The 12,975-nt window shown below is 44.1% G+C and overlaps 1 protein-coding gene across 3 annotated transcripts; it reads right to left on the minus strand.

Annotated features, from left to right (window-relative positions):
• Positions 1 to 411: 411 nt before the first annotated feature.
• Positions 412 to 12,724, minus strand: bcl2l13 (BCL2 like 13). 3 transcript variants are annotated; one of them, XM_034534609.1, is made up of 7 exons: positions 12,596 to 12,724; positions 11,489 to 11,691; positions 9,621 to 9,698; positions 8,995 to 9,151; positions 7,990 to 8,062; positions 7,726 to 7,854; positions 412 to 2,473 (listed from the first exon to the last, which is right to left on the minus strand). In XM_034534609.1, exons 2-7 carry the CDS (start codon positions 11,628 to 11,630, stop codon positions 1,451 to 1,453), a joined length of 1,602 nt encoding a protein of 533 aa, XP_034390500.1. In that variant the 5' UTR covers positions 11,631 to 11,691; positions 12,596 to 12,724; the 3' UTR covers positions 412 to 1,450. The 3 variants fall into 3 exon arrangements, with proteins under 3 accessions (XP_034390500.1, XP_034390498.1, XP_034390499.1); XM_034534607.1 differs by having other exon boundaries at positions 9,621 to 9,701; XM_034534608.1 differs by lacking the exon at positions 12,596 to 12,724 and adding an exon at positions 12,059 to 12,106 and having other exon boundaries at positions 9,621 to 9,701.
• Between the last annotated feature and the right edge of the window lie 251 nt (positions 12,725 to 12,975).

Consider the following 12,975-nt stretch of genomic DNA (forward strand, 5'->3'; position numbering starts at 1 on the left):
CAAAGTGTCGTGTTTCTCCTCCTGTGTTGCCTCTTTAATGGTTTCCCTTTGAAAGCAGGAAGTCCCATGTGTGTAACATCGGGGTGTCAGACAAGGAAATGTTTTTTTTCAATAGCCATTACTGAATTTGTATTGTGATAAAACTTACCACAATATCCCCAAATTCTATAATAGAAAATACATAAATGCAGCAATGGACCAAACATCGTGTCACCTTTTAATAATGGTGCTACTGAAGATGACGAACTCAATGACGTGTTCTCACAGGGCGGGACAGTTAGTCAGGGGACTTTCCTCTAGAACAGTTCAGTTTCTTTTTAAGAAGCCTTGCACTGTACTGAACATCAGCTCACTGGTAAGCTGGGTGATATTCAGGCAAAAATGTATTTCATAGCAACACAAGGTTGGAACCTGCTTCAAAAACCAAATCTTTATTAACCGCATTTTCTGTGTCATACAAACACGTTGATGCCATTTTGATTGTCGCTGAAGAACCCATTTTCTTCTTGAGGGTATGGAGTGGACATCCTAACTGATGCAATAGTCCTTGTAAAGTTGTGGCATTAGTCGTTACGTTATAAGCAGTGGAGCAGTCATAGCGACGGGAACAAAGTAAAACACAGACATAGCAGAAAAAATATTCAAACCTGAATTGTGTTCACATCAACAGGGATGACTGAATTCACATTCTTTGCCAAGCAGCAGAAGAGTTTTCTCAGGACTCATTTAAATATTTTCATCCAATCTGCGGCAAAATCATTGTTTCAATATACGAGAACTAAAATATGTTGTCTGTAAAATGATACAAATCCCTTGTGGAATATGGAAAGATGAAATCTAAGCGATGATGCATGTAGTTGCTAACTTTCTTTTCCATATACATTTGGTTTGTTAATCAGAAAGAGAAAAATTGTCATCTTAGTTCGAGGAGGAACATATGAATAAATGCCACTTTTCTGCATAGAAGGAGAGGAAGCTAAAAGTCTCACAGCAACTGTTAATATGAACTTTGAGGTTTATGTCAGCTAAGGGAGTTATCAGTGGATTTCCAATGTAGAACTGACTCAAAACAGTCCCAACGGTGAGCCACAGATTACAGAAACCAAATCAAGCGGAAGAGAAATGAACACAAACGTTCCAATCAAAGACAAAAGGGCTGGAGTCTTAAGAGGAGAAGAAAAACACCAAAAGTAAGGAGCATAATGGAGTGCATTCTTGTCCTCTTCCTGTGTTTGAAGTTGGAGTCACAGCAGTAAGGTTGAGGTGAGGTTTTGGTTGCCTAGGGGGCATTTTCACAGATTTAAAACCCTCAAAAGAATAGCAGAAAAAGCCACCTCCTTTAGTACATCCAACACAATTTGTAAGAAGAGTCTCACCATGTGTGTACTAATACATTTATTTCTACCTTAACATTGTGTAATTTACATTCTCCGACCCTAAGAAAGATGTTCTACTTCCTCCTGTAGCTCATGATGCCGTATGCCATTACAGCCACGAGGACCACCAGTGCAGCACCTCCATAAAGCATCACTTGGAGCTCTGATTCTGGTTCCGGCTGCATTGGTGGCTCCTCAGCTGGGGGTTCTACGGGGGCCACTACAGCCTCTGGGACAACGAGTGCAGCCAGCTGGGCCTCCGCCTCCGCCAAAGTCTCTGGTTCTGGCTCCTCTGGCTGGGGAGGCACTGTGACAGGCTCTGGCTCCTGTTCGGCAGCGGGTTCTGAGGTGGCATCGGCCTCTGCTGGTGCTGATGGGGTTTCCTTGGCTGGAGATTGGGGTGCCACTTCACCAGGCACTGGGGCGGTTGCAGCAGCGGGTTCTGGGTCAGGCTCTGGTTCTACTGCAGGAACAGATAAAGGGGCTGCAGGTTCAGGCTCAGAGGGAGGGGGAGGCAGCTCTGGTTCTAAGGAGATGAGGGAGGGCTCCGCCGACAAGCTTGCAGGCGTCTCTATTACAACTGGGTCCTCGAATGAAAGCAGGGAGGCCGGCTCTGTCGAGTCTGCCTCGGCTGACACCAGAACAGGTGGAGTCTGGTCCCTAAATTCTTCCCTGAGCTCGGCCAGCTCACTCTCTGTGCCTAAAATGCTCATCATGCTTTCGTCTATTGCTCCAACTTCGCTTCCTTCCCCGAGCAGCTCAGCATCTTCGCGCTCGACGTGGACGATGTCCGAGTTTGAGGAGTTGTTCTCGCTGCGCTCCTCGGCCAGAGCCACGCCCTCATTGCTGTCCAAGCTCTTCATGTCTTCGGGGTCCATCGCGCTAATCTGTGCCCAAGACTCGTGACCGGCCAGAGACACGGGTAAGCTTTCTGTCTGCCAGGAGCTCTGTTGACTGCTGTTGCCTCCAGTGCAGAGCAGCGAGGAGGGGGGGCTGAGCTGGTCCGGATGCTGGTCCCCTGAGAGGATGTAAATGTCGTTGCTGTCTTCAGCAATGGTCAAACCTCGCTCCTCGGGCTCAAGGCTGAAGACTTCACCCTGTGGTGGACAGACGGAGACAGACGGCATCAACATTCTGTATGTGCAAAAGTGTTATTAGCTTTTAAAACACACACTTCCAAAGGGCAGCAGTCTACATACAGCCTGCACTGTATTCCACCTTATGTTAGACTTGTATCGCCACCTGGTGGTACACAGCTATTAATCAACAATAGATTAATTATGTAACAGCATATCATATGATCGTGTGAGTGATTGAGAGGTCAGCTTGCTGAAGCAAAATATGTCGAGGTCAATCAAACGGTAGAGTCTGCAGAACTAAATACACATTTGACCTCAAAATATTAAAGAGGTCAACCATTTCGCCAAAACTAGTTTTTCATGTCAGCATTAACTAGTTTTTCATTACATAACTGCAAGGAAAAGAATACCATTGTAGCATGAGGGAAGGACCATGTCGGCCACATCTTTCCATTTTGCCGAGTGTGCAGTGATGTGATGCACCGCATAAGGCTCAGAAATAGGCCACTGGGTGTTCACAACAAGCACAAAAGGAACGTGTTGAAAACAGTGAATGAAGAAAGGTGACATTTTGACATCTGTCATTGCAGGGTAGATGCAGGTAGAATTAATTACATTAATTATGGCCCTGTTCCAATTAGGTCAGACATGGCATTGCGCATGCTGGCTCATGAGCATGTGACAATAATGAATTTGATCAACTGTATTTCCCCTGCGATGACATGTCAACATGTTTTTCTGAAAATGGCATGTAGGATGCTACTCTTGAATCTTGAATTTCCTCCTCTCACATTGTGCAGCAGCACAATCTAACACTGCCCACACAACAGTCCTGTGAGTCCAGGTGTCTCATTTTGGACTTGTGCACATTAAAATCTCGTACTTTTAAATTACAAAAGGGCAGACCCCACCTTATGTCAGAATAAAATGTAAAATAACTCATTTTGCACAGAACACAAAAATGATGACCAAATGTTTCGGCTAGCAGCTTTGTGAGGCTGTGCCTTCATCCAGCAGTACTTTTGGGTGAGATGCAAACTCACAATGATACATGCTGGTGTTCAGCAAGCATAATATTTAGCTTTTTAGCATGCTAACATTTGCTTATTAGTGAGAAATGCAAATTACAGTTATGACGGATGTCACTAGTTGAGCTTGGGTTCAGAAACCCTTAGAATTAGACACATTAAATCATTGATCTGATGATGGTACTAGATGAAAAGAAACATACAGATGGTAATGTACAAAACTTCACAGCAATCCATCCAATATTTCACTCAAAACGACAGATGTGTAGTTCAGAGCGGTTCTGACAGCAAAGATCAGCTCCCAAAGCAACACGGATTCTGTTGAACATGATGATGAGAGGTTATGACGTTCTTCACAGAGTGTCATCGACTGCCAATTTGCATTTGATCCACACTGAGGAAGCATACAGTATGGAAACAACGCTTGATCTGTACAACGTTTAAATAGCACAGTCAAGCTGTTTAGGTCATTTTCCTTTTCCAGGGAGGCAGGAAAGGGATTAAATCTCTCTGCGTTTCATCGTTATCCAACATTCACTCTCTCCGTAAGCTGATTTGCATGTGGGAGAGTGTTTCACAGAACCCTCACAGCAAAATGATGCTGATGGCATTCAGGGACAGTAACCGTCAAGCCTTCGCCTGCATGTAGTTTACAGAGTCCCAAGTGGGCGTGCCAAACTGTAGACCTCAAGCACCAACTATAAACGTTACATAACTTTGGTCGCAGCCGTCACAGAAAGTATGTAAATATTCCTGGACAAATGTTCTATCTAACCAGGTGAAGTCTAAAGTTAGATTCATAGTAATGAATAATAATAAAACTTAGCATGTATGAATATACAAAACAATCTAATTGTTGTCAATATCTTAAAAGCATAAATAAAAGAAAATACACACCTGAATTGATCCTTATATTTGCTCTTTCTTTAGTGTTTCATGTTGTTGTTGTCCTCCAACACTACAAGCTGGGAAACACAACGATCTTTTAAGTGTTGTTCTGTCGAGAGGCGTTTTCCATAGTTCTCCACCCTCACCCCAAGGCAAACGCCAACTATATAAAGCAAGTCCACATTCCTGCTCTTAAGAAACTGTCTACTTGGCTTTGCTTTACTCTTTCTGTCTCACTGAGCTGCTCGTGCCTCGCTGTAACTCAACATGACGCTGCGGATATCGAACACTGATCCCTGACATGGAGGGCCAAGTAACATAGCCACTGCCCGAAAGAACCTTTTTTTAAAAATAAAAGCTGAAAACATCTCTAAACACTGTTATTTTGGGAGACGAAGACAGCTGCCACATTCTTGTGACAGTTACAAGTACTTGCTACATTGCCACGTGATGCCACATACTGCTGGATGCAACAAAGGCTCACTTTCCATATCCACAAAGTGTAAAATCCACAAGAATACAAAACAATGATAATTCAAACCGGTTCAGTTTTAAATGTGGGACTATTTTCACTGGCTCATATGTTCTCTTGACATTTGTGAGGATTATGTCACCGCTGTTCCCAACAGACAAGCACTGCAAGAGGTCACACAGCAGTTGACAGAGAGCGACCGCCCGTCAGCATCTATTTGTACCTTTAATTCTCGTTGTGACTCTGGTCAGTCATTATTATTCAGACACACCATCACTTTAGGTTACATACAGAAGCCACAACTATTTGAGGACCGAATGAGTTCCGAGTAGACTTTACCTTCTGCAACAATCAGCTGTGCAGCTGCACATTTTGCGTAAAAAATATTTTGTCCCGTCATCATAAACGGTTTCGTGACAGCAGGGAGGGTGATGGCTAGACGGGAGGACAGAGAGGAGGGATGGGTGCCCTGTTTAAACCTTGACAGGCAGCCAGTGTGCTGCACAAGTTATTTAGCTACAAGTGGGCCAGTCAAGCCCCTGGTGACGATGTTTTTAGAGGATTAGGAGCTATTTTTGGTGGCTTCCTCAGCCTACACAGGCCCTCCTCTGGTCCAGTCTCATGCGAATGCAGTGGCTCAGTGATGCACATGTTTCACCCCGGAGCTGGCGAGAGGGTGCTTACATAACATGGGGGAGAACTGCTACGCAGAGCAGGGTACATGTAGCGTGACACGGCCCAGGCTATAACTCTTAAAGCACCGTGTCATCACCGCAACGTCACCATCTCAGCAGCAGCAAAAGCAGCAACTGCCAATGTCAAACCGAGGGCCTGTAAAAGTTGCTTTATTGCCTTTTAAGAGCCGCTTTAACCATCAAATATACTGCAGTGAAATAACACATGTCTCCATTGTCCCTTTCTCTTTGCTCATGGGTCAGGTGCAATTTTCAGTGCGCCACTTTCAAACCTCAGGAGTCACATTACATCACCCTCACAAGGACAGTAATATGAAATGCCAGTTGTGCACACTCAGTTCTCGTCCAGCAGTTTTCACTGAAGGACAATGATCCGATTCCTCATCAGGAAAGACCGACCATCGCATGCAAGCACACAAACTGACGGACAACCCAGACAGACACTTAACTAATTCTACTCTCCAGTTTGAGTTCTTTCTCTATGTAGGCCATTTTCTTTTGCTCATCTCCCCCTTGACCCCCCCTCCCTAGCCATGCCCTCCTCCAACCTGCCCCTGGCTGTGCACTGTCTTTGGGCTGCTGGTTTTGTTCCTGCCAAATGAAGTGTACAGCACATTAAGCTCATAATAATCCTTATTGTATTCTGATGTAACCGACAATGGCATCATGAGAGGCACCCAAATCCAGCAACATAATTGGAAAGTGACCAACCCAGTACTAATCTGTGCATTTAAGATGTTTTGTGTCGCTTCAACTAAAAAATGCGAGAACGGATTCATAAATAAATAAGATGAATATGATGAACAAAACATGTTTCTGCTCTCCATCTTCTCTAATGGTACTTGATGTTCCTCAAGTTGGTTCTTTAAAAAAGAACTGCAATATTACATTTCATAAAATGAGATTATTGTGCAACAATAATCAAAAGATCTGTGGCACGCAATGGCAAGAACCAGAAATACTGCTAGGGCAGAGAGATCTATTCGGCTGCAAAGAGTTCGTCACTCTTTGTCAGAGGAAACATTCGCACATCACGACCAATGAGCTCTCTGTAGTTGCTTCAACATCACAAGTAAAACGTCTTACCTCAACGTGAAGTCGTAACAACTCTGGATCACTTGAACACACAATAGCCAGTGCCAATGTCTATTGGACAGTCCATGTAGTGGATGTAGAAAGAGAAGTGTGCATGCAGGCAGCTGTTAAACCAATGGAGATTTCCCTCTGCTCTCACTGGCTCACCATGCCTACCCTCTTGCTCTCACCCCTCCCTCCTTCGTATTCTACTCCCATCCTATCACCAGTCTCTTCATGCGATCTCTCACTCCCTCCTCCTTTCTTTCACTCCATCCCTCCATTGCTGATCCTGACCCAGCCTATCATCTGGTCATCCCCCCTGTGACATAACGCAGAGCAAGCATGTTGCTTTGTTTGGAGCCAGTGCATCATATTCACGTTACGTCGCACAAAACCGGGCAGAGCATCATGACAATGAGGTAATGGCGACCGGCGCCCTGGTTAACGTGTCAAGTCACGTGACGCTTAATCAGCATGACCTTGTTCATCGGGAGCCATCTGTGACACGGTGTGAGTAAAGAATGAAGTCAAACTCCCTCTGTGTGTGTATGTGTGCGTGTTTGTGTATCTGTGTGTGTGTTGTAATCTGAGCTTCTCTGTGCTTTGTACCTGGACCGGCGGTGCATGCATGTTGGTGCAACCAGCCCCAGTGTGCTGTGCCCCACTGGCTAGGTAATGACTGCCACATCATTACTGCCCTCGTACGTAACGCAACATCTTATGAAACATGATAACTATAACATTTTAACCCATGATTAAGTGTTGTCAAAGGACGGATGTTCAAGTTGTAAATTACCACTAAGAAGACTGCATTAAGGATGTAATTCCTTCTGGCTGGTGGTTTTGAAAGTCTTACATTCCAAAAAAAAGACAAAACAGTGGCAGCGGCAGGATCTCCTGGATGTGAAACATCTGTACAGGGAACTCACCGATGCCCTCATCTGTCTATTTTGAGTTTGGCACATCTCATTTACTTAAATATTTAAGCACGGTCAAAGTATTTTTCATCTAAATTTGCACTACAAAAACTACTGACTTCAAGGTGACAACGTATTAAATAAAATGGTTGGCATATAATGGTTTTCCTCCGTTGTTTGCTTAAAAACTCACCCATCCCCCCTGCTGGATGATGTAGCCGGCTTCCTCCTCCTCTAGGAAGCGCATTCCCAGATGCAACAGAGTTGTCAGCGACTGTCCTTCGCTTTGTAAAGCCTGGAGGAGCACCAAAGGTACCAGCACCTGGGAGAGAGGAGTAGGCGTAGAAGTTAAAAGGTGAGGGGAGAAAAAGAAAAGAAGAAACGTAAGGGTGGCAGAGGTAATCAATATATGAAATGGAAGATTAAATGTCCTTCATAAAACTCATGGCTGACTCACCTTGCTCCAGCCTCCCTGTGTGTGTATGGAGAGATCCCGGGTTGTGTCTCTGAATCGCTCATAGTCCAGAGGCCTGAAACGCACACAGACACAATCAGTGGTTATAAACATATGGTCTACATATCGCTGTTGAGGAATTAGTTAAATGTGTCAAGAATCAAAACATTATTCATACTCCGCATCCCATATTTATTTGTTCCTTCACCTGCCAAGAGCTGTTAAAAACATGTTTTGCCGTCTAACCTATCTAAGGTCTAAAATGTGAGCAGAAGTGTGTTTTGTCCCGAGATCATTGCCTCACTTGTATTCATTGCATGTTGTATTTCAGCAATTTCTGGTATAATCTGCTTTCATGAAGTCAGATCCATGTTGGGTTGGTGTTCACAAAGTTTTCTGACTGATCCCCATGTGTGCAAGTGAAGCCACATGTTCCTCCTCAGTCAAATTCACACACCTATAATTCATGGGTGTTATGCTTAGTGCTATATACCGTAAATGTATTTGTCTTGTAAAGCAGATGTCAGCCATGCTTAAAATGAAACCCTTTACTATCGTCGGAAAAATTCAGTGAGCCTTGGTTTTCTCACAGTTGGACATTGCCCAGTACAACCACAGTCTTATCTGTTGGCCACAGAGCCACTCCAGGAACAGCTGGGGCTGCCTTGCGCAAGTGAACCTCACTTATGTTCAAACTACTCATTAAATCACAGTTGCATGGCTGCATGTTCATCCTCTGTGTGCAGTCTCAGCCTGTGTGAACATTGTGTGACAATACTTTTTCCCAATGGTTCATTGATTTACAAAGCTCTCTGGTTTAGAAAAGCAGAAATTAATGTGTGTGTTTGTGTGTGTGAGAATGTGCGTTGAGTCAATAAATTCAAGCCAAAACGATGTACATGTTATTTTGAAGAAAATGTGTAAGCAGTGAATGCTGCTAATCTACGCCAGTATTGACATGAAAAACACACAATCTATTGTGAAAGTGCGACAGAGTTGTAAACTGACCCTGCGAGGAGTGTGTGTACAGCTGCTTCCAGGTGTGTGTCGAGCTCTGCGTCCACGCGGTCTCCCATCGCAGCAAGGCAGTCTTCAATAGAGGTCTCTGGGACCACGGGATTAAACACCAGCGATGTGTGCCGGTCAAAGCCCGTCGTGGAAAAGGCTGCAAACGCACAGAACACAGGGAAAGGATGTTACCTCAGACAGGAAGTGCAGGTCAGTTTTAGGTCAGTTTTGTTTAGACTTAAACAAAACCATACCCATTCAAATCGCTCACCTCTTCCTTACTAGATATGAGCAAGGGGTGCTGCGGAGTGACGTGACTCACTCGTGTCATGCTACTCAGAGAACTGGGGTTATGTAAATACATACATTTCAGCTTTTACATTAACGTGTGGATTCCTCAACACACAGAGACCCACATTGCATGAACAAAGTAAAGCCAGAGTTTTACAACACTGAGGTTTTTGTGCATTTCCTTTCATTTATCTATACTGTGCTTTGAGTTATGATAGTTGCAGTTCATATATATATATATATCTTCACTATATATATCAATTTTTCTCCAATATGTTATGGAGATTTGATTCCTATATGTTTGACTTCAAATCAGTGTGCGCGTGTCCACTTACATGCAGCGATTTCATCGTCCAGTTGTCGCAGCTCTTCCTCATGCCCTTTTATCATTGTGCGCCTCTCATTTTGGGCATCTTCTGCGAGAGATAAACACATGACATGAAACAACGGTCTCTCTCTCTCTCTCTCTCTATCACACAAACAGACTCCTCACAAATACTTTGCAACCACCAATAAAAAAATATAAAAAACTGTTATAAAAAACACAAACTTTCCTTGAGGGTAGAAATTTGTTTGCAGGCTTAGTTACTACTAATACCAACACCCTTTACTTCCAACTCATCCATCTGCTCTTCCTTCCTAGAAATAGTTCTCTCTCATATCACGTGCATCCAAGGCACCAATGCACAGCTCAAGCTTACACTTGTTGTTATAAGATTCAGTCTGTGCTGCTGGGGGCATAATGAACCACCAAAAACCTTCCAGAGGCTGCTGGTGAACGAATATGAGCCATCACATGAGTGTAAAACACATCAATGTAGCAATCACTTAACTCAAAGACAATACTGGCATCGACTATCATGGAATGTGGACTACTTTGGCACAACCAAACCGGGGACTATCAGCTAATGGAAAAGAAACACGAAGGACCTTTCGGTATCTTTCCTCGTTGATTTTTCCAATTAATGTTTTTGTGATGGAAATCAAATAGCTTACTGCCGTTATTATTTAATTTTTTTTACAGGAAGAAAGAGGAAACTCAGCCAACCCCTTTTCCATTCTCTCTGTGTCCCTGCAGCTCGAGGACCACTGTTGGTTTTTCCTGGGCTCTGTGCTGTTTTAGCATTCAGCCAGACAGCTAACCGGACAACTATTTTGCTTTGGTTCATTGGCGTGCGAGTTATCCTACAGTGATCACACATCACAGGCTGTCAGAAATTGGACCGGTTCAAGCGGAAAGCCGGGATCAGCCAGTCATCTGCCCTCCTCCACCCGCTCCAACTATGCACACAACAATAAAAAGGGACAGGAAATAGAGAGCTCCCCCTCTTTCTTTTGACCGTCTCTCACTTCTGTTTTTCATAATGCCGCCTCATTTTTCTCTCTCTCAGATCTCGGTTTGTTCCTGTGACAGAGGGAATGACACGCATGGTTAAAACCATCCTCCTGCAAAACCGACTTAGCTTCCCATTCCAAGTGTTGCTCACTTCCATGTGATTTATTCCACCACTAACACACTGTGGTTATGACTTCTTTGTGGAAGAAAGTAAGTCTATCCGCACATAGACTGATTAATGAATTACAAATGACATGTCTATATGTGTAAACTGCTGCATGTTTTAGCGCTGTAGCTGCACAGGGAACAAGACGGGAAAGAAACGCATGCTGAATGCCTGAGGTCATGGTGCAACAGGTTACTGCGGTAAAGAAAGACTCGTCTTCAGCTCCTCTGGACACCATATTGAAAGGATTGTAGCTGGGCTCATAGGTAGCCTCACAAGACATCTATTTGTTTACAAGCAGTGGGTACTTTATAACTGTCATGATTACACAGGCATTACACGGTCTCTGGATGCGTTTCTGTCCCAATGTCAGTGATGGCTAAATTGAGCCAGATAACTGCTGGCAACCTGCCTGCTCACCCTGACTATATATTTGTGACTGCTCTGTGTCCATGTGCCTGCAACTCTATTTGTGTACTGTGTGAATGCATGTGTGAGGTTTGCCCTCAGATATGCGTATCACAGACTGATGACACAAAGAGACTTTAGAGAGCAGCTAAACAGGGTTTGCTTGACAGTGCTTCTCTTTGGGAGATACGGACATTTCATTGCCACACTGCAATACCTTAAGTCGAGTTCCACTAAACTACATTACAAAATCAAAGAACATTTACCCACTAATCTAAAGTCTTAAATCTCACCTTGAGAAATGTTTAGCGTCTGTGATCTACTAACAGGCAGCATTGCCAAGTAGTTGAGCACGATGTACTTGGTTTCATAATGGAAACTCTCAGGCACAGCAGCAGTGATGGAGGCAGAAGAGGTGGGGCCTGAGGTAGCCATTGAAAAGTTGTCTCTCAGGCATACGCTTCTTCTTTTTTTCAGTCAAAGCTGGACGTCTCACCTGAGAAAAATCAGAGCCAGGGGAGGAAAATTAAATTTTACAATCATGGTAAAACCTCTTAATGACATCTGTGAAATAGCTGAGAGGTGGATGACATGTATGTCCCACTCAAAATGCCATATGGTCATTGTGCAAAGTAGACACGGTTACTTCCCCTTCTAGCAGATGGGGGATGGGGTTCAAATCGATCACTAATGTCCGGTGCCTCTAGGAATGCATGGCTGCCAACTAAAAAAAACACAGGAGGTAGCTAAACCCCCAGATATGTCCGTCTCAAACGGGTACTTCAACGTGCATGTGGCGTACAGAGAAGGTAACAAGTGGTTACACTAAACTAGTGTTAAATGGAAGTTTAAGATCAGCTCACATCGTCCTCCAGAGAGGAGGCAACACCATGCGGACCAAAAGTGAATTTATTGTCAAGTTCGACAAATTAAAATTAAAGAAACCTTTCCGGCTTGAGCTGTCAAAATAAAACGTCTTGCTGCCGTATGGAGCCCCCCAGACCATGTAATACCAAAGTTTCTACTTTCCGATAATAACTTTATAACTAATACAGTAACTCGAATATGAACCACAACTATATCGTCCATTCCTCCAGAATGACAGCATGGCTCCAAAAGACTATAGGACATGGCGTTACGCGCTCATACCTAATTATGTTGCAGACTTATAGCTCGTAGGATATTTACCTAGCCTTAAGGTTACATGACACAGTTCATAACTGTCTGCTACGCTCAAAAGAAGAAACGTTTTGACTGGTTTTCTCCGGAACACCTCCGCGCACATGCACGCTATAACCTTAGCTAGCTCAACGGGAACGCTTCACGTGCAAGGGGGCTATTTCGAAAACGCAACACTTTAATTCAACTTAAATTGGGCCAAACAAGAGTCGACTTCTTACCGTCCTCGACCAATGGCAAACAGGTGCTGACACGCGGCAGCAAGAATGGAAACAAGCGACCCAGTCCCGCTGCACCAGTGACTGAAGAGAGCACCACTGGCGGGCAGCACAAGGACAGTGTGTGCTTTGGCAGCTACACAAGCTGGCGAGAATACACCGCCAGCCTTCCTGTCGGGATTTTCAAAATAACACTCTCGCGAGTATTTGGACGGCGCTGCAACTTTAACTTTGCTGCGGAATCGAATGGGAATCGTGTCCGTGTAAATTATCAACCGCACGTGCAGGATGTCAGTTCAGTGACATCTGCAACGTTGGCTGCAGAAAGGCCAAACGTGACTTATCGTAAATGGAAATTATAATCGCAAATTATCACTATAATT

Source organism: Cyclopterus lumpus, chromosome 6 (assembly GCF_009769545.1).
Source record: "Cyclopterus lumpus isolate fCycLum1 chromosome 6, fCycLum1.pri, whole genome shotgun sequence".
Taxonomy (NCBI): Eukaryota; Metazoa; Chordata; class Actinopteri; order Perciformes; family Cyclopteridae; genus Cyclopterus; species Cyclopterus lumpus.

Bases quoted from the DNA above. Each gene is read 5' to 3' on its own strand.
- bcl2l13 (XM_034534607.1), bottom strand. From the start codon at position 11,630: ATGGCTACCTCAGGCCCCACCTCTTCTGCCTCCATCACTGCTGCTGTG. The intron at 9,152-9,620 runs GTAAGTGGACAC...GTGCGTTTGCAG, and splicing joins GGACGATGAAATCGCTGCAT to CCTTTTCCACGACGGGCTTT. The intron at 2,474-7,725 runs GTGAGTTTTTAA...TGTCCACCACAG, and splicing joins TCATCCAGCAGGGGGGATGG to GGTGAAGTCTTCAGCCTTGA.